The 22,623-nt window shown below is 41.2% G+C and overlaps 1 protein-coding gene across 4 annotated transcripts in view; it reads left to right on the forward strand.

The window, feature by feature from the left end:
- The window catches only part of auh (AU RNA binding protein/enoyl-CoA hydratase), an 80,893-nt gene extending 58,528 nt beyond the window's left edge, over positions 1 to 22,365 (forward strand). For all 4 annotated transcript variants that reach the window (XM_057321905.1, XM_057321908.1, XM_057321907.1 and 1 more), the window contains 4 exons: positions 20,064 to 20,251; positions 20,480 to 20,530; positions 21,351 to 21,398; positions 21,637 to 22,365. In XM_057321905.1, the coding sequence (XP_057177888.1) occupies positions 20,064 to 20,251; positions 20,480 to 20,530; positions 21,351 to 21,398; positions 21,637 to 21,714 (365 nt within the window). In that variant the 3' untranslated portion in view covers positions 21,715 to 22,365. The remainder of the gene's footprint in view (positions 1 to 20,063; positions 20,252 to 20,479; positions 20,531 to 21,350; positions 21,399 to 21,636) is intronic.
- The last annotated feature ends 258 nt before the right edge of the window (positions 22,366 to 22,623 follow it).

Consider the following 22,623-nt stretch of genomic DNA (forward strand, 5'->3'; position numbering starts at 1 on the left):
TTGTTCTTATTTTTATTTGTCAGTAGTCCATTTTCCCTGAACATAGCACAAATCGAACCGAACCGAAACCGTGACCATAAAACCGCGACACAAACCGAACCGTGGGTAATTTGAACCGTTACACCCCTAGAAAGTACCAATGACAAACCTGTTGCTTGATTACAAACAATACACATTGCTTTTTATAAGTAAAAGTAATCAAGACAAACGCATCATGTTTTCTCCAAGTGAAAGTACCGTTACACAGGACTAGTGTTGGGTGTAACTAGTTACTAAGTAATTAGTTACTGTAATTTAATAACTTTTCCTTTGAAAAGTAAAGTAAGGGATTACTCATTTTTTTCTGTAATTTAATTAGTTTCTTTTGATGTAATTAAACTAATTACTGTCACCATTCTGCCTGTCATGTTTTGTTTTGGCCACTAGGAGTCCCCATTGTGTTCTGGTTTTGATCCCTGTTTAATTTGAGTAGTTGTTTTCACCTGTGCCTTGTTTTCCCGTGTAGTACTTAAACCTTACTTTTTCCTCAGTTCCTTGCACTAAGTTTGTATGTCTGAACTCAACCTTGTGTGTTCTACCCATGTGGACTATTGCTTGTTTGCCTGCTTCCCGAGACTGGATTTCTACTGTGACCTTTTTTTGGTATGTGTTTGTTCCCCTGTGAACCCTGCCTTTTTTGAGTTTGTTCTATTTTTGATCACGAGGTTTTTTTGATTTTGGACTTTGTGGATTTACCTCTCCACCTTTTGGATTATTTACTTTTGTGAAGACCCTGCGTTTGCTTTTGGCTTTTTATTTTATTAAACTGGAATACTCAATCTGCTGTGTCTGCCTATATCTTCTGGGTTCCATCTAATACCACGTGGCTCGACTGGTGTAGTGATTATCCCTTACACCAGAGACCCGAGTTCGAGGCCGGGTCCTGACAGAAACTTAGTGCCATCATGAACCCAGAGGCAGCCAGCTCACAGGAGATCCTCTCTACACTGTCTCGCCACGAGGGGGCGTTTCAACGCCACGAGGCCATGCTGGTACAACAGGAGACTTTAATGGCGCAACACTCCCAGCTATTGTCACAGATGCTGGAGTCCGTTCAACGGATGTCGGATCGACTTCCCGCGGCGCCTGCCGCTCAAGTCCAGTCCATCCAAGTCCCCATGGTACTAAACCCCGGGGTGGAACCTCGCCTTCCACCACCTCAGCGATTTTCAGGTGACCCGAGTTCCTGTAAAGGCTTTTTTACCCAATGTTCACTCTCGTTTGAACTGCAGCCTTCCTCGTTTCCCACTGACCGGTCGAGGATTGCATATATCATCACGTTGTTGTCTGGAAAAGCCCTGGCTTGGGCCACCGCTGTGTGGGAGGCTCAAGGTACCTGCTGCTCCAGCTACTCTGCCTTTTCGGAGGAGTTCAAGCGAGTCTTTCGACACCCTGCCAGTGGCCCAGAGTTGTCCAGGAAGCTACTAAATCTCCAACAGGGCCATCGCAGTGTGACTGACTACGCCATCCAGTTCCGGACGATTGCAGCGGGGAGCGGCTGGGATGATGAGGCACTCATGGCATGCTTCCTGAACGGTCTCTCTGGCTCAATTCAAGATGAACTTGCTACCCGGGAACCATCAGAAGGTCTTGAGCACCTGATAAAACTAGCTTCCCGCATTGACAACCGACTGAGAGAAAGGGAATTTCATCGCAGACCTCTCTGCCCATTCTCCACCGGTCCCAGTCCTGAGTTCCATCCATCTTTCTCACAAGCACCTCCAGAACCCATGCAACTGGGACGTACTCGCCTCTCCCAGACAGAAAGAGACCGTCGGATGAGAGAACGTTGCTGCTTGTATTGTGGCAGACCCGGTCATCTCCGTCATGCCTGTCCCGAGCTTCAGGGAAACGCCCCAACCCGTGCAGACCAGGGAGAACTGTAACGGGGAATGTAAGCACCTCCCATCCGTCCAACTCCCGCTTCCTTCTTGCAGTCACCCTCTCCTGGGACAATCAAGAGCTACCCCTACGAGCGCTGGTGGACTCTGGTGCTGCAGGAAATTTTATGGACGGTACCTGGGCCAAAGAAAACAACATCCCTACTGACTCTCTTACCTTTCCCTTGAAGGTCACTGCGCTGGATGGGAGACCTCTGGGGCCAGGCCTAGTTTCCCGAGCTACTACCCCTCTTCACATGACTATCCTTCGACACAAGGAGATGATACGGTTTCATCTCATCCCCTCTCCCGAGTTCCCCCTCATTCTTGGATACCCCTGGCTCTGTGATCACAATCCGGACATTGACTGGGCTGTGGGGTCCATCAGTCAGTGGGGCCCCACGTGCCATGCCAGATGCCTATTCTCGAGTTCCCCTGACCCTTCTCCCGAGGTTCTAGAGTCCATTGATCTGTCCCGAGTCCCCAAGTGTTACCATGACCTTAAGATGGTGTTCAGCAAACAGAAGGCCACTACGTTACCACCCCACAGGCTCTACGACTGCACCGTTGATCTGCTTCCAGGCACCTGCCCTCCCAGGGGCCGGATCTTTTCTCTGTCTCCGCCAGAACGGCTTGCTATGGATTCCTATATCCAGGATGCCCTAGCAGCGGGCTTGATTCGTTCGTCCACCTCACCTGCAGGGGCAGGTTTTTTTTTTGTGGCCAAGAAGGATGGGGGACTACGTCCCTGTATCGACTACCGAGGGCTCAATAGCATCACAGTACGTAACCGGTACCCTCTACCCCTCATGGCCACAGCCTTTGAGTTACTGCAAGGAGCATCCCTCTTCACCAAGCTGGATCTGCGGAATGCATACCATCTTGTGCGGATCAGGCAAGGCGATGAGTGGAAGACAGCTTTTAACACTCCCACCGGTCACTACGAATACCGGGTGATGCCCTTTGGCCTGACCAACGCCCCGGCTGTTTTCCAAGCCCTTATTAACGATGTGCTCCGGGATATGCTCAACCTCTTTGTGTTCGTCTATCTGGATGACATCCTCATCTTTTCGGCCTCCGCCCAAGAACATACGGAGCATGTCAGAAGAGTCCTCAAACGTCTTCTCGATAACCACTTGTACGTCAAGCCCGAAAAGTGTGAGTTCCATGCCTCTCGAGTACAGTTCTTGGGATTCGTAGTGGAACCTGGCCGTATCCAGATGGACCAAAAGAAGGTTGAGGCGGTAGCAGATTGGCCCACCCCCACGTCTCTCAAAGAAGTCCAACGCTTCCTCGGGTTCACGAACTTCTACCGGAAGTTCATCAGAAACTTCAGCTCTATAGCAGCTCCCCTCTCTGCCCTTACCAAGGGTGGCGTCGCTGAGTTTCGGTGGGGGGCGGAAGCTGAGGCAGCCTTCGTGAACCTTAAGCAGCGGATCATCTCTGCTCCCATTCTGACGCTTCCTGATACGGACAAGCCCTTTGTTGTGGAGGTAGATGCATCTGAAGTGGGGGTTGGAGCAGTACTGTCCCAGAGAGGTGATGACAAAAGACTCCACCCTTGTGCCTTTCTCTCGCACCGGCTCACACCCACAGAGAGGAACTATCACGTAGGAGACCGTGAGCTCCTGGCGGTCAAATTGGCTCTAGAGGAGTGGAGACATTGGCTCGAGGGGGCAGCACATCCTTTTCAAGTACTCACGGACCATAAGAATCTAGAGTATATTCAACAAACCAAACGGTTGAACTCTAGACAAGCACGTTGGTCCCTCTTTTTTAACCGGTTCCAGTTTCTCCTAACCTTTCGGCCCGGTTCTAAAAATCTCAAGCCTGACGCCCTGTCCCGAGTATATGCTCCCACCACTCGAGACGACACTGACATACCCATAATCCCCAACACCAAGATCGTGGCACCCGTTTCATGGGTTATTGAGAGAACAGTGCGACAAGCCCTAGCCAGGGAACCGGATCCAGGAGGAGGGCCTCCCAATCGTCTGTTTGTCCCTAAGGCTGTACGTGCTCAGGTTCTCTTCTGGGGACACTCTTCCCGCCTCACTTGCCACCCTGGCATCGATCGCACCCTCGAGTTCCTCCGAAGACGGTTCTGGTGGCCCACGATCAAAGAGGATGTCAGCACCTTCGTCAAGGCATGCCACATATGCAACCAGAATAAGACCTCCAGTCTCTGCCCTCAGGGGTTACTCCATCCGCTGTCCATTCCCCATCGGCCCTGGTCCCACATCTCACTGGACTTCATCACTGGTCTTCCCTCATCCCAAGGCAACACAGTGATTCTAGTCGTCATTGACAGGTTCTCCAAGGCAGCCAGATTTATCCCTTTGCCCAAATTACCCTCTGCTAAAGAGACTGCTGACCTGATTATAATCCACGTTTTTCGGGTTTTCGGTATCCCCCAGGATATAGTTTCGGACAGAGGCCCCCAATTCTCTTCTAGATTCTGGAAAGCATTCTGCCAGCTCCTTGGAACCGAAGCCAGTCTGTCGTCTGGGTACCACCCTGAGTCTAACGGGCAGACGGAGCGGATGAACCAGGAACTGGAGACTACTCTCAGGTGCATGGCCTCGAACAACCCTTCCACCTGGTCTTCATTCATTGTTTGGGCAGAATATGCCCACAACACCCTACGCTCTTCTGCCACTGGGATGTCTCCCCATGAATGCCAGTTTGGCTATGCTCCCCTGTTGTTTCCTGACCAAGAGGTGGAAGTTGGTGTTCCCTCAGCTACATCATTCATCAGACGCTGTCGACTCACATGGAGAAAGGTCCGTCACAATCTTTTACGTGCCTCTCAGTCTTACCAACGGCAGGCCAACAGACGCCGCCGACCCGGTCCCACCCTTCGCCCTGGTCAGAGGGTATGGCTCGCCACAAAGAACTTGCCCCTACGAGTGGAGTCCCGCAAACTTGCCCAGAAATACATCGGACCCTTTAGGGTAGCCAGGAGAGTAAACCCTGTTACTTACCGGCTATACTTGCCTAGTTCACTTAAGATTAACCCCACGTTCCATGTATCCTTGCTAAAACCTGTTGTGTCTTCTCCCTTTGTCCCGGCAGGCAGACCCCCTCCTCCACCTCGCATCATCCAGGGCCAACCAGCTTATACCGTCCGCCGGATACTGGATACCCGCCGAGTGCAACGATCCGTGCAGTATCTGGTGGACTGGGAGGGTTATGGTCCTGAGGAGCGCTCCTGGGTTCCTGCCAAGGATATATTGGACCCGGACCTTATTCGACAGTTCAAGGCCCGTGGTCTCGATAGACCCGGTGGGAACGTCAGGAGTCGTTCCTAGAGGGGGGGATTCTGTCACCATTCTGCCTGTCATGTTTTGTTTTGGCCACTAGGAGTCCCCATTGTGTTCTGGTTTTGATCCCTGTTTAATTTGAGTAGTTGTTTTCACCTGTGCCTTGTTTTCCCGTGTAGTACTTAAACCTTACTTTTTCCTCAGTTCCTTGCACTAAGTTTGTATGTCTGAACTCAACCTTGTGTGTTCTACCCATGTGGACTATTGCTTGTTTGCCTGCTTCCCGAGACTGGATTTCTACTGTGACCTTTTTTTGGTATGTGTTTGTTCCCCTGTGAACCCTGCCTTTTTTGAGTTTGTTCTATTTTTGATCACGAGGTTTTTTTGATTTTGGACTTTGTGGATTTACCTCTCCACCTTTTGGATTATTTACTTTTGTGAAGACCCTGCGTTTGCTTTTGGCTTTTTATTTTATTAAACTGGAATACTCAATCTGCTGTGTCTGCCTATATCTTCTGGGTTCCATCTAATACCACGTGGCTCGACTGGTGTAGTGATTATCCCTTACACCAGAGACCCGAGTTCGAGGCCGGGTCCTGACAATTACTTTGTGTAATATGTGTGTGCAATAGTTAAATTGACAATACTACTTTATGTAGTTTTATATTATTTATTTGAGTGAATTAAAAGAGCCGTTTCATGTCTATCCTTGAATCACTTAACTAATCAAGGTTGATATAGGACATAGAAAGTAATTATTAATAAGTACTTAAACACTTTTTGGAGAGAGTAATTTGTACAGTAATCTAATTACTTTTTCAGAGTAACTTGACCAACACTGCACAGGACACACCCGTCGTGTGTTTAAAAGCCATACATTGCTTTCTATGAGTATTTGGAAAAACGTGTCACAGTGACATTTTACCTACTTTAACAAGTTAACACAGAGGTCTTACTTAAAAACATACCAATACTTACAATGGGTCTCATTCACTAAGTATGCGTTGTGCGTGAAACCTGAGTACGAACGTTTTCAAGAACAAATCATGATTCACAAAAACTTTCGTACAAAAAATTATTCTAAATATAAGAGAAAAGATAGGAACAGTTGAAAGCACAGATACGCAAAAATCACCAGTCTCTTTCTTTCCCTGTCTCTCTCTCTCTCAAAATGACAAAATGTATGTTTCATCTTAGGATATTAGTTATATACTTTAAATAATATATAAATGTATGTGTATATATATAAATATATATAAATATTAGGGCTGTGCAAAAATATCGATACATGTAACTATCGCAATATTTTTTTTTTCAATAGTGTATAGATAGTGATACCTCTACTATCGATATATATTTTTTAATCATGTCATATACATAGTAAGTACATAAAGTAAGTGGAAGTGAGCATGGTGAAAAATATAAGAACGCTTGGCGCTCTCAGAGCTGATGTGTGGGTGTGCTTTGGTTTTCAAATTAAGTAATGGAGTAATGAGTTATATAAAATACTGCTGTTTGTAGGCTTCGCAAGTCATGACACAAGTCACTTGGCTACTGCAGTGCATTAGACATAAAGTTTATTAAGAAAAGTAACAATGACATTTATTGTGCTTTCACGGATGTGACACCAGCACATTTACAGCACAGATGAACCAGGGGTTTTATACTGCCCATGTTCAGTGTTTTAACTGTAATGCACCACAACAGCCAAGTGACTTGCGTGAGCCACCTTATTCCCCTGTGCTACCCACTTGAGGGGCGCAATCCACAGTTTGAGAACCCAAACCTCTGATCTAAAGGTCCATGCATCACACATCATGGCCACTCTGCAGAGGTAAGGGATGTTTTTACACTTATCCTTACAGAAAACCCCTGCTGGTGCACAGCATGTTGTATTTCTAGCTCTACTTTTGACATTTTCTATTTAAAGTATTGCAATATATCGCAAATGTGTATCGTATCGAAATACATAGCAATATATTGTATCGTGACCCATCTATCGTGATATGTATCGTATCGGGTGGCACTTGCCAATACACAGCCCTAATAAATATATATATTTATGTTTTATGCAAATGGATAAACTCGTGCACGCGGCTGCTCATTTAGAATACTACAAATTCACTAACATTAGGATGAGGTTAAGAACAAATTCATGTGCGTATGCACGTGTTGTGAATTAGGTTGCAAGTTTTCGTGAGAGGTTGAAATGTGCGTATAAATACGAAAAATCTGCGCAATTATTAGTGAATGAGACCCAATGTCTTTATTTGCGGCTTTGCCTCATTCAGTCTGGAGGATTTCCATTGAAAATAAAATAAATCCTTTGCTCTCTTGTCTCCTCTGAGGCTGGGACTCTAAATAGTGTTCTGTGCTGGTCTGTGTCAGTTAGCAAAAGAAAACATTGCAAGCCTTCGTGCATCAGTGAGGGAGATAAAGAAAATACTTGCTTTTCTAAAGAGAAAATACTTGCTTTTTTGACCCTGCAGTATTTTTATTTTGCAGTGATTTTGGCCACATTTTTTTGGTAAATATATAAATGGCGAAAAAATGATTCTGTATTCCTCTAAATCCCTGAAATTGTTCTAAGACTTTATGCTATTTTTATATTCTGTTCTCGGTTTTCAAATGAATTTAAATTGTATTCGCTTTTATGTGGGCAGTTCCATGGATATGACATTTTCGGTCAAAACTTGAAACACAAACATGAATTTGTTTATTTTCTGTTTTTAAAAAGGAAAATAAACATGAATTTTGGGTGTGACAAATATGAGAAAATAGGCTATAATCTGACATAATTTGTTGGATTTATGTCAATTATACAAGCAGCAACAATACCTACGGAGAAGGGATGGTTCTTCATAAAACAAAATCACATTTTCATGTGCTTATTTATGAGGAAGATATGCCGTTATGGGTGAGACAATTCTGAAAGCGGCACTTGCCTGAATATGGAAAATAATGCTTTTGCATTATAATTCAATTGCTTATACTTTTTAACTACATCAAATACTGTTGGCCTTATACAGTACTAGTTATTATTAACTTTCATTTAGGTTTAGTTGTTTTATTTATAATGATAAATCTCTAACTAAGAAAGCATAACAATTATTAAAATAAATATGTGATGCGATCTGGGAAAACCCAACACATGGTGAAAATATACATATTACAGCTTTTGATACCATATGAAAGTTGGGTTCAAGCCCTTTCCAAAGCTGTTTTTATTTCATTCATGTCTTGTATGTAACATAAGTAATGGCTATCTGAAGTCGGCTGAGCGCTATGATTTTCAGGAACGGAATTTGGAGAAAAACGGGTTTAAAGGTGATGAAAATAAAAGCATAACAGTCAAGTAACAGAAGTAAAAGTCACTTTACAGTGGTAAAAGAATTACTCTATTAACAAATTAATAAAAAAAACATTTCCTAGTGTTGAAGTCTATAAAAGCACTGTATAAAATCATTTGAATAACACGAAAGTAAGGAAAATGGTGCTGGGCACACTTAAAGAACGAGAGCTCTGTCAGGAGTGCTAAGAGCACTGCATCACTACACATGGACACTAGCAAACATTACGGACAACAACTAGAAAGTAGTGAAGCAAGTTTAACATGGTTTATGATGGGCATAGTGTCTGAACATTTGATCATCCCTTGCATGTTTTGGGATGTATGTTATGTGGTTTACTTTGATTGGTGAACTGTCTTTGTTAAGAGAAGGAACGTTATCAGTGATTTTTTTGCAGCTCCACCGGCATGTACTTAAACATCAGCTAGCCACTATAAATCGCTATTTTCAGCAATAAACAAGTAAATTTTGCCATGATATTTTCAGAGATGATAGACAAGAGGTTATAAAACAATACTTTAATGAAATGCCAATTTTGACAAAAATTAATTTTGATCTATTTTTTGATATTCCTGAAAACGTCCCAGCGTGACATCCGACAGGTTTTCCCAGATCGCATCACATATACAGATTTAACAAATATATCACCTTATTTATCAGATATTCTCAACAAGCACAGTCTGGGAAATAGCGCACACAGAGCATGTTATGTTTAAATTCGTTTTTAAATGCACAGGCTTTTGGTTATAAAATTAGGTTTGATATTGATTTGACCTTTTAGAAATGTTGTTTATAGTATTTCTACTTTTCTACTGACTGTTACTCATGAAAACATGTTGTGACACGTTCACTGCAAAATCTATGGTTATAGCGACACTTAGCGTTCAAGAGCAGGAATGAAAATTTCTCTGCCACCGCCGTGGCCCCCAAGTACCAACTGTAGTAATGTCACTGTTGTGCCGTATTTTCTCCACTTATTGATTATTGTTTTTACAGCGTTTACATTTACATTTAGTCATTTAGCAGACGCTTTTATCCAAACTTCTGAACCAACTGGAGTGGTTTGATAGCCTTTGCAGGAAGACCAGCAAGGAGAGCATTGCAGTAGTCCAAGCGTGTACAAGGAGTTGTGCCTGCTGAGTAAGATGTCAGCTTTTTCAATTGGATGTTACCAAACCGATGTCAGAAAAAAGTCATACTTTTTTAAGTGTTAATCAGTGACTTTAATTGATGGTAGGTGTATACTAATTCATTTAACGGAAGTCTGAATGTGATAGGTTGATTTTGAACACTGCCACAATCCCCAAAAAGGTGTGCACACTTATGTAACCTGGTTATTGCACATTGTTTACTTCTCATTTTCCCTATATTGTTATTCACTCTAATATATATGTTGCTTTTTACAATTAAGTTCTGTCATGATTCATCTTGATTTCATTTTTTCTTGACAAAAACTTGCAGTTTTAACTTTGGTGTGTAGACTTTTTCCATGGGTAATGGCTGTATGGATAATGGCTTAATATTTTGTAACCACTGTTAAGCTTTTTTGGCATGATTTTTTCACTGGTGGGTCTTTCCCCAGCTGTCTGTGAATAGTTTATTTTCTCTCAGATAATCTGTTTTAGATGTGACGCATGTAAAACAATAATCAATTATTCATATCCTTGGAGCCTCTAACTCATTAAACTGGACATAGTTAATGTCTACTGGGATTGTGTATTCCTTCCAGGAACTCTTGCACATGCTTACACTTGTCTGCCTCGCCAATTTCCTTGTATGCAATGTGTAACACTTACCAGCCTCTGCTGCTGATTTCAAAACAACCCTGACCTAACCCCTGATACTGTTTTCTGGTAATCTCTCTTCTCCCTTTTTTCTTTTTGCTGTAAATGCACTGTAGTCAGCCAAGTTTTTTCTCACTGATTCAGGACTTTTCAAGGATTTCCTTGAATTTATTGAAAAATCACGGCACTTAACAAAACATTGTTTGTTTTGCCATATTGCAAATATGAAAAGTTCCAGAGTTCAGTCTAAGAGAATACTCATTTGTCAAGTGTGATTTTTTAAAATAAATGCCTGGATTTAAACAATGTTGTTAATGTGGAACCAGAGATGACGTAATGTTATATGCAAAACCCAGAAGCGTGTTAGCATTTTAGCACTTCCGGTTACCAGGGTTTCCCACTCTTGCCTCTCCTCTTTGCCTCTCCATAGCTTTGAAAGCGACTTTAGTATTTTCAGGGATCCATAGGGGAAGACAGGAGCATTTCCCTGTGTGCTGATTACCTCTTTTTGCATGTTCTCCCTGTGTCAGCTTACTTTACTCAGGGTACTCCAGTTTCCTCCCACAGCCCAAAGACGGGACTAGTGGGGAAGGGAGCAGCCAAAAGTCCACTTCATTAGCCCAGTCTATAATGAGTCCAGTAATGGCTCACCCTCTGCAGCAGGAGTGTGGGTGGGGCTTCCCTCTAGCCCAGGGGTGTCAAACTCGATTTCATCCTGGGCCACATCAGTATTGTGGTTGCTCTCAAAGGGCCGGTTGTAACTGTAAGACTATATAAATGTATCCACTCTTTTATCACACTGCATAATTACATCTGCATTTAATTACTCCTTTTGGTAATAACTCAATTAATACCTAGTTTTGACAGTAAAAGACCAGTAAAATAAAGTGTATTCAAGTGTACAACTATTGTACAGTTTATTTAAAAAAATAAAAGATATGTTTCTGTATGAACACATAGTCGGTCTGCATAGTGTTTCTTGACAAGCTAACATTTTTAAACGCCTTTCTGGTCAGGGCACACTTGCTCACATATCTTCAGCATACACTGCTTTAAAAATGTACCTTCTGAAAAACACTTGGTAACTCGGGCGATTTCTTCAGCCACAGTAAAGCTGGCTTTCACGGCTGCATCACTTTTTGCAGAAGCATTTGCAAACAAATTCTGCCAAAAATGTAAGTTTTTTTCAAATCTTGTACCTTTTGTTGCTTTTCTTGGTGGCTAAGGTTAGCATACTTTGCTCCGTGTTTGGTTTCGAAGTGCCGACGTAAATTGTACTGTATTCTTTAAGCACAGCAACCCCTGTTGAAAAAAACAGTATATGCTGGGTTAGGTATGTTTTGATGCTGGTTGGACCATCTTAAACCAGCTATGGACCAGCACATGACCAGCTAAAGACCAGCTAAACCAGCACAAACATCAAGCATCAAAACATACCAAACCAGCATATGCTGGGGTTTTTTAACAGGGATGGCCTCCTGGCAAAGACGACACACTGGCTTGTTTCCATTAAGCACAAACATGTATTTGCTTTCCCATCCCTCTTGAAATAGCCTCCCCTCTGCATCAATTTTTCTTTGTTTGACATGATGTGTCTAATTAATATTTATATATCATATCACTCACTTATTACACCGCTCATTGGAATGCTTGATTCTGATTGGCCAGTCGCGACATTTGCAGGTTCCTTATTCCCAGATAACCTCTCAAAACTAATAACATAGGGTAACCCGGACGCAACAAGTTTTTTTTGACAAATTAAATATAAATATGTCTTATGACATTATATTTACAAATTATTAAACCAAATTGAATGTTCGTGACATTTGAACGTTGTTTCTTACCTTAAAACCGAATGTAAACAGCTTTTCCTGTTTGGTCTGCATTCAGTAAAAATGAACTAATAAAATATTTCAAATTCATATTTCATGTCAAGTTTTTTTCTCATGTGGTAAGTATCCCGTGTAATAAGCGGGATAATGTACAAGCAGCCGGCTGTTATCGCGAAATAAGCCCCTCCAGTGTGAAACAAGAAACAACCTGATCACACTGGAGGGGCTTATTTCTGCGATATATATGGACACTGCCACCTATTGGCTAGATGTCGTCATCGCGCAGGTAATAAATTTGAGTTGCATTTTCAGGTCGTGGACATAAAATGTATAATAACAATGCAATAATTTGTAAGCTCTCGCGGGCCACATAAAATGAGGGGGTGGGCCGGATTTGGCCCGCGGACCTTGTATTTGACACATGTGCTCTAGCCCCTCGAACTCCACAAGGACTCCCACGTGATACACGGTGTTGCTGGCTCACACACCTGGTCAGACGTATAATGAGGCTAAGGCTCCGTGGCGATGGCGGGCTCAGTCGCTTGTGTCACGGCGGACTCAGGCTCTCCGTCTGCGGTGGGCTCTTGCAGATGCTCCGTGCATCAGGGTGATGGCTGCTGGCTGGTCTCTGGTTCGGGAGTGGGGCTGGAGATGTCCTCAGCCGGGCAAAAAAAAGGAGTCCATTACTCTCCAGCACTCACTCCACAAAAGCGGCGAATTCCTCAAGGGGACCGTTCGCTAGGAGGCGTGCCTTAAACCACCATCAGGGATGTTTGTAAGGCACGCCAGATCTAAAAGGTCCCTGGTGTGGTCCTCCTGCAAACGGTCTCCCTGCTCCAAACAGAGGAGCTGGACGGCTGAGGGAATCATGCCGGGAGAAGGAAAAACGACAAAAATTAACAAAAAAACAAAAAGTAAAACGCCTCTTTAAACTTACTTAAAGGCAGGTTATTCTGTCTCAGTATGTGAGCGTATACAAAAGCACAACGAAGAAGTACAATCCAAAAAGGGGTATTTAATAAATCCACAGAAGAAATGAGCATCCACACACAGGAACAAACAATAACTGGCAAAGGAACTGAACAGAACAAGACTAAATGACTAAATAATAACAAGACTAATTAGCAACTAAACTGAACACAGGTGAACTGAATGAGTAATCAACAGAAACAAGGACAAAGAGAGAACACAAAGAATACGCCAAATAAAGACTAACACCGCATCCTAACCAAACGCGACGCGACATCACCAGACCACTTCTCGATCCCCTCCAGTTTGCTTACTGAGCAAACAGGTCTGTGGACGATGCAGTAAACATGGGACTGCATTACATCCTACAACACCTAGACAAACCAGGGACTTACTCAGGATCCTGTTTGTAGACTTCAGCTCGGCCTTCAACACCATCATCCCGGACCTCCTTCGGCCCAAGCTTACCCAGCTCTCTGTGCCAACCTCTACCTGTCAGTGGATTATTAACTTCCTGTCGAACAGGCAGCAGCTAGTGAGGTTGGGAAAATTTAAATCCAGCACATGTACCATCTGCACCGGAGCTCCACAAGGATGTGATCTTTCTCCACTGCTATTTTCACTCTACACAAACGAATGCACCTCTACAGACCCTTCTGTAAAACTCCTGAAGTTTGCAGATGACACCACAGTCATTGGCCTTATTCAAGACGGTGATGAATCTGCTTACAGAAAGGAGGTTGGCTCCTCAGCTGGCTGCCTGGTGTAGTCAAAACAACCTAGAGCTGAATGCATTCAAGACAATGGAGATGATAGTGGATTTCAGAAGGAACCCTCCATCACTTCCTCCCCTCACCATCCTGGACAGCACTGTGGATACTGTGGAGTCATTCAGGTTCCTGGGCTCCACCATCTCTCAGGACCTGAAGCGGGAGTCCCATATAGACTCCATTGTAAAGAAGGCCCAGCAGAGGTTATACTTCCTCCGTCAATTGAGGAAGTTGAACCTACCACAGGAGCTACTGACCCAGTTCTACTCAGTGGTCATCGAATCTGTTCTGTGCACTTCAATTACTGTTTGGTATGGCTTGGCCACCAAATCAGACCTACGAAGACTACAACGGACAGTTCGTAGTGCTGAGAAGATTATTGGTGCTCCTCTGCCCACACTTCAGGACCTGTACAATTCCAGAGTGAAAAACAGGGCAAGAAAAATCATCATTGACTCCACACACTCAGCACACAAACTTTTTGAACTGTTGCCCTCTGGCCGGCGCTTTAGAGCACCAAACACCAAGACTTCCAGACACAGAAGCAGCTTCTTCCCCCAGGCAATCTCCCTCCTAAACAGATAACTGCTCCTTAAGAGCAATATTCCACTTCCACTACTCCTATAGTGTGCACCAGAGGTGGACAGTAATGAAGTAAATTTACCTGAGTACTGTACTTAAGTACACTTTCTGAGTATCTGTACTTTACTTGAGTATTATTTTTTCGGAGTACTTGTACTTTAACTTCACTACATTTGAAAGACAAATATCATACTTTTTACTCCACTACATTTATAAAAAGGTCCAAAAGTAAAAAATGGTTTCTATGCAGCGGGGTTTCCTGTGTGCGCAATTTATCTGGCTTGCGAACTGCCAGGGCCTTTTACTGTTGCCAAGTATTTCAGATTTTCTAAGCTCTCAGTTTTCCGGCAAGCTTTGAATGGCCATTTGGCAGATTTTTTTACGCAAATCTGCGTAAAAAACTATACGTTTAAACTAATGTAAACGTATAGGCGCTGCTACACCGTTGATAGCGCTCTAAAAAGGCAAATAGAACAATAAAAGACAAAAAAAGCACATGTTAAAGTGTGGTGTAATCATCTGTGGGTTACGATCAGTCAAAGATCGTAGAAACATTGTCAAGAAAATGATCGGCATAATGGCTAAACGGTAAATAAGCATCACATACACCTTGAGCTTCGCGTGCATGTTAACTTCTGATCTGCTGCTATATCATTTAAAGCGATTTGGAAAATGAATGATGTTTTTACTGAAGTTACTATAGTTGAAGTGTTCCTGTATATCTGTATAAAAACAATAGAACCCTGCCCAAAATACAACATAAAATGTAATGGATATAATGGTTATAATGGGAATTGTACTATGGATACTTGTTGTCTACTTGCATGTGATGGATTCTATTGATGGGATGGTAAATCCTATTGAAATAAAACCCCAAACACACTACAAAGAGGAATTTAATTTAAAAATCTCATTCTAGTTAAAAAATACATTGTTTTTTTCAGCAGGGATGGTATTTGCAGTAAAACCACAGTATCCACAAATTTACCATTTTCTATATATAGTAACCATACTCCAATTAATAATCTTTAGTAAAACCACAGCAACTAAAAATATCATAGTTTCATTATACTAGCTATAGTTTATGTTTGTAGTTAAATTATGGTAATACAAATGGTAATAAATCCAACAAACACATGGCTTCTACACTTTATTATTTACAAGAACCTTACTACTTACTGGTAAATTGCTGCTAAAACTGGTAAAAGGAATATACAAAATAAAAAAACACTGCTCATTAATACATATAGGCCTAGTGGGCTAATGAGGATAATTAGGCTAAATGATCATACAGGATTATATCTAAACGAAACATATATGTGCTAAACATATACAGCTCTTAAAGGAGTTGCTCACTGCAAAATTGGCCCCCATTGACTTTCCATAGTAGGAATAAAAATGACTATGGAAAGTCAATGGGGGCAAATTTTGAAGTGAACTACTCCTTTAATACAACTGATACTGTGAGTACTTTTAAAAGCACGTACTTCTGTACTTTTACTTAAGTAAGAATCTGTCTTTACAACTTTTACTTGTAGTGGAGTAATATTTGACCAGTAGTATCTGTACTTTCACTCAAGTAAGGAAGTTGTGTACTTCGTCCACCTCTGGTGTGCACTATAGTGCCTTATTATATCTACATTTTATTTATACATGTATGTAACACTACCTCTACTTACTACATTATCCATTTGCACAAGTGTACATACAATCTGTTAATATGTATATTCTACTTTATACCACGGGGCTGTGAAATGCTTGATTCTGTTTGGCTGACGAAGGTTCTACAGGTGTGCATTATTTTTCAGTCAAACGCACACCTATGAAGTAGTTCCAGATCTGTCGACCGAATTACAGTTGGATATCACTGCGCCAAGTTTTAACCGTTATAACGGATTTATACTGTAACTTAGTCCACCACAAACAACATGGAACACGATTTAAATTTTCCAGAAAAAACTTTTAATATTTATGGAAAGTACGAAAATTTCGACAATTGGGTGAAAGCTGAACTTGACAGTACAGAAGATGAAAAAAGAAAGCGAACATCAAAGGAAGCCAGCATTAGCAAACGTCATAAAACGGTCACTGAAGAACAACTAGACAAGATTGAAGGTGAACAACACGAAGAAAACACCAAAAAGACAACAGCTTGGGCAGTAAATGTTTTCAACGATTGGCTTAAAACAAAAAATACGTCTGCTGAAGAGGTAGAAAGAGAGGGGGCAAACGCTTTAAACAACCACCTGCGAGCTTTCTATGCAACTGTGAGAAAAGCGGCTGGCACGGAATACTCAGTATCAAGTTTTCTTGCTTTAAGGGGTGGTCTGAACCGTCATATTTCCACATACAACATCATTGGACAACCGGAATTCAAATCATCCAACGATGTATTCAAGGCCATCCTCAAAAAGTTTCGCAAGGCTGGGAAAGACTCGAGCTCTCATCATCCTCCCATCACCACTGCCGAAATAGAGCTCATTCGCAACTCTCCACATCTGTCACCAGACACAGCAGCCGGGCTAGTTCGAAAAGTCTGGGTCGACATACAACTGAACCTGGCAAGGAGAGGTCGTGAAGGAAATCAAGACTTAACAATGCATTCATTCATCATAAAAAGAGATGAAGATGGCATTGAATACGTTTGCTTGTCTCATAACGCAGAAACAAAAAACGACAAAAATCCCACTGATCCTAACAAGGACTGCTTCAGAGGATTCATGTTTTCCAACCCCAGAAATCCACTTTGCCCCGTTAAAAGTTTTAAAAAGTACATCACAAAGTGCCCACCTGACGCCACGTCCTTCTACCTTCACCCACTGAGAGTCCCACAGGAAGAGCTTGACGGGAGAGAGTGCTGGTACTCCCATGAACCGATGGGTGTGAACTATCTCGGGAACATGCTGCCACGCATTAGCGAGTTAGTCGGCTTACCCAAAAGGTACACAAACCATTCCCTAAGAAGCACCGCAGTTCAAATGCTGTCAGAGGCAGGGCTGGAGAGCAGGCAGATCATGTCTGTCACAGGACACAAGTGCGAAACCAGCCTAAGAAGCTATTGGGCACCTTCAGCAAAGGAACGAAAGAAATGGAGCTTGATCCTGTCGGATAACGTTTCAGATGACACCAAAAACAAAGCCACAGATCACAGATCAGAAGCAACAAACATCACTGATCAGCACCCTGCGTTTGATCTGCCGTTTTCTATGTCCAACTTCACAATTAATGGAAACGTGCAGTTTAACCTTAACAAACAAAACAGAAATAAATAAACAAACTGAAAAGAATAAATAAACAATTGAATAGAAAACAGAACAATTAAATACCACATGAATTTATTTGTAGCCTAAATAAACATTGATTGCCTACATGTTCTGCTTTTTTCACCTCATGCAAAGAAATACTAAATTAATAAATAAACATAGATTGAATACTTGTTCCGTTGTTTTTACATCAAGCTTATAACTATAAAAAAACCAACGAAGTAATTTATACATTTTGACAAGCCTGCTTCTTCACAAGGTTTTGTCATTACTGCAAACACATGTGCATGCGCGCTCTCTCTCAAGCCTTTAAAATGACGTCTTGGAATTACCGGCAGCTTCGGATGAGAAAATAGTCCCCCACTCACAGTAGCATTATAAGCGCGGCAAACATAACAAATCTCTTGAAATAAAACACCTAAAAAATTACTTGTAATGTGGTAACCGTGGTATAAGCGGAATAATTGACTCCGCTCCATTCAATTATCGAAAGTTAATGCACACCCGAGGAAAGTTAATGCACACTCCGCTTCGCGTCGTGGCCGCATTACCACCTCGGGGTGTGCATTAACTTTCGATAATTGAACGGCCCGTCATCAATTATTCCTTACATATACTACCCTGTACAATGTCTCTTATATGTTATTATCTCCCATTTTCTGTAAAATAGTCTTTATTTTATATATGCATATTTTAGAATCTTTTAGACTGTAAATCTTATTATATTGTATTGTCATTGTGTTGAATGTTTGTACTAGAAGCTTCCAACACCAAAGAAAATTCCTTGTGTGTGCAAGCACACTTGGCAATAAAGCTCTTCTGATTCCTATTCTGATTCTTCTGGAAAGGGGGTGGAGACCAGCAGCTCATTTGCATTTAAAGAGACACACACCAAAACAGTGTGATTTTCCTCACAGGCAAAAATGGACATTTAGTAAATTAAAAGATCTGTGGTGTATTTTGAGCTGAAACTTCACAGACACATTCTGTGGACTCCTAAGATTTATGTTACATTTTGTAAAATGGCTAGATTTCGGGCCCTTTAACACAAACTACAAGTTTCTGGTACTTGCGATCCATATACAGCATCCGCTGGCGCATTTGAATCACTAAAAACTGCCAGATTCCTGTCAGAGTGCCACTTCAGTGATGTTTACATCTATTTTGTGGAGGATCCCTTGCCTTATACAAACACCAGGATTATATTAATGTACCCGCCAGATCCCTACGCTCTGCAAACGAGCGACTTCTTGTGGTGCCATCCCCAAAAGGAAAAAATCACTCTCACGCACCTTCTCTGGATCTGTTCCATATTTGTAGAATGATCTGCCCGCTGGTACAAGATCAGCAGATTCTGTAGCCATCTTTAAGAATCGGCTGAAAACACATCTCTTCCGTCAACACCTGACTGATTAGTACTGACTTTTATTTCTTTTCTACTGTTTCTATCCTTAAAAAGATAATCCTTAGCTTTGTATACTTTGGTGGGCTATATGAGACCAGTTTTTGTTGCACTTATGCTTTTTGTTGTCCTTATATTGTTCCAATTTCTTCTATTGTTTACCTCATTTGTAAGTCGCTTTGGATAAAAGCATCTGCTAAATGACTAAATGTAACTGTAATATTATATTGTATTGTATTGTATTGTATTGTATTATATCATGGTCGAATAAAGTAGCAAATGGATTTTCAACTAACACTGCATCACAAAACTTGAGCTAACTTTAGCTAACAGTTGGTGTAAATAATCACTGTAATTGTTGCCTCCTCCATGCCTCCAACAACAGTTTAATTTAAAATTACATTGTTATGATTAATGGCTAAAATATGATTAATATATCCAGTGTGTACGTCTGACGAAGTGTTCACTGCAAATAGAAGTGTACATTGTGGCTGCCATCGTTTCCCCTCACTGGAGACGGGCACATTTATGGCACAAAATTCCTCATTTCTTGGTTTTCCTTTTTGGACGGGATTCTGTAGAAGCATAGCTCAGGCCCGTCTCCTCAACGATCTGTGCATTCTAGTGCACAACAACTATTTGTTATTTAAGCTAAATGATTGAAATCACACACTTTTAACGTGGCAGAAAAACAGACTAACTAGAAAATTAATACATATAGTACTAATGTTGTTGTTATTATTACATGTCAGGTTTAATCCATCTGGAAAAACATTTTTATCTGTTTCATGATTGTGACTTTCCAAATCATTTATAGTTTTGGTCCTTAAGTTTACACTTTGACATGTTGTTCCAGCGCTAGATTAATTATCCTAAAAAGCCATTTAGATATGTATGTATTAGATGTTTGTTTTCTCCCTTGTCTGTAGGGGGAACCCAGCGTCTGCCACGAACTGTAGGAGTGTCTGTAGCTAAAGAACTGATATTTGCTGCACGGGTGCTGGATGGTGTGGAAGCTCAGAGTCTTGGTCTGGTGAATCATGCTGTGGAGCAAAATAAGAGTGGAGATGCTGCATATTTACGAGCTCTGGATCTGGCCCGTGAATTCAACCCTCGGGTATCTATAAAATGCCAGTCATAAAGCAAGCATGCACATGCAGAATGTTCAGTCACAAACTCTGCAGTAACACACCTTGATATGTAGATACCAATTATCTCATAAAATAATTACTTATCGAACAACACCTAATAATGTTTTCTGAATATTGCAAAAGGTTTACATGAATTTTAATAGGATCAAAGTGAACCTTACTCATGATAAAACATTGTGATTGCTTTTTACCAGGGACCAATTGCAATCAGAATGGCAAAGCTAGCGATCAACCAGGGCATAGAGGTATGGTTGCATATTTTACTTTGTTGTCTTTCTTTAGTAAAAAAAAGTCATGGTCATATGGCTTGCTTTTTTTAGAACTTGCTAAATGTCATTAAGACAAAGACTTCTTGGACAATAACTTCCAAGAACTTGATCTGAACTCTGCCAAGACTGGTCCCAAGCCCCACTGCAAAAATATGAAATGACCAGATCCAGGAAACTGGGAAATTCAGATAAGCACTTGCCTGAAGCCCAATTTAGATCTTGTGGCAGTGTTTACAATTAAGAGTACAGTCAAGACAGATTATGTTCACCAATGACCTCCAAAACAAGTCCGGTTGCAACTAAGGATGCCTTCTTCAATCATTTTTGATGTACACCTAATATCATTCTGCAAAAGCTGCCCATATTGTTGGTGGATTTTAATGCCTAAATTAGAAGAAACACTGGGCAGATTTGGCAATTGCTTTATCAATGACAACAGTCTGCACCTGCGTTTTGCTTTAAGAGGTTACAAACTCTCTATCTGCATCCTACACTGTTTTGTAAAGATGATTTGGACTGATTGTGAAAGCTTAAATTACATTTTTAGTGTCATAAACAAGATAGATAACTCACTTCCTCATCTTGTGGTTTACTGTCCTTATTTTAAGTAAAAATTTTAACATGGAAAATGGTTAAACTTTCTGTTCCTGCATGTTGAAAAAATGTGAAGAAAGTGTGTTTATTGGATGCACAATATTAATTTTGCATACTTACAGTTGATGAAAATGTGGTTCATATCTAATTCCTTAAGTGTATTCTAAAACTACACGTAAAACTAGAAGTGTTTACGTTTCAGGTGGATTTAACGACAGGATTAGCTATTGAAGAGGCGTGTTATGCTCAGGTATTCCTACAGTATTATTATTTCAATTATTTGAATGCTAGTTATTGACTAAAATATTCTACAATATTTTCAGGTGACAACATTACTTTCCATAATTACATGTGTCAGTCATTTCAAGTGTTAACAGAATGCAGTCACGATCAGACTGCTGGCCTAGATCGCTCAAAACAACACTATATTTAGCTCTAAGGACAGCTCAACCAATGTATCACTGATATAGTTCTTTGTTGTCTCCAAGGTGATTCCAACGAAAGACAGACTGGAAGGTTTGGCAGCATTTAAAGAGAAACGTCTTCCTCGTTATAAGGGCAAGTAACACTAGCCTATCAAACACAATTACGAACTGCTGCCTTTCAAATTGCCTTCACTGTCATCAAGTGTTGTAAAGAATGTTATCTACCTGAAATAGTTGGATTATTGCCAGACCATTGGGGCTTTGTGATGGTAAAACATGTAAGAATTTCAGCTAAAATCTATGAATAGCAAGCTTTAAAAGTGAATAATGTTCCCTTGTCTGTGGGTCATCATGTTTCAAAAGCCCATTTTCAAAGCTTCCTACTTCGACTATCTTTGCACAGTATATTGATTTCTTTGCTGATCTTTAACATTAGCAAGATCTGAACATCTTTACATTTATTTTTTATTTGTCAGTACATAACATGAAAAGTTTTTAATTGTTCACCCCCATTTGATTAAAAAATGCAAATTAACATAAGATGACAAACAAATGATTCTGATGTATATTGTTATATTTATGCCAAGCTTACTACCCAGCCATAACTGCTTGGGTAGGTGATTCCATGAATCAGCACTAATATAATGTATATTATGTAGTGATATGTAAACACGTGAAACTTGAGCTTCGAGGTGTATAGAAATGACCACTGAACACTGTTTTACAAGGATTAAAAAACTGTTGTAATGTAGTGCAGTATTTGTAGTTAATGCAATAAAACCTTAAAACCTATCCAAACTTTGCCCTAAAATCTCATATAAAAAGCCACACATAAAAATCACACCCATTTAAGTTAAAACACTTAGTAATACAGGTACTACTGTAAACATGATCTCACTTCCTTGGTCATTTGAGCCAACAATGGCCTGCCTTGAGCATTTACTGTTAATAATATTTCTCTCATATCTATGAAAAAAATCTTAATGTTTAAATGTGTATCTCGAGAGTGGGAAAGGGTGGAGTCTGGCTTTTTAAAAATATGTGGTGAAA

The sequence above is a fragment of the Triplophysa rosa genome, linkage group LG22 (assembly GCF_024868665.1).
Source record: "Triplophysa rosa linkage group LG22, Trosa_1v2, whole genome shotgun sequence".
NCBI lineage: Eukaryota > Metazoa > Chordata > Actinopteri > Cypriniformes > Nemacheilidae > Triplophysa > Triplophysa rosa.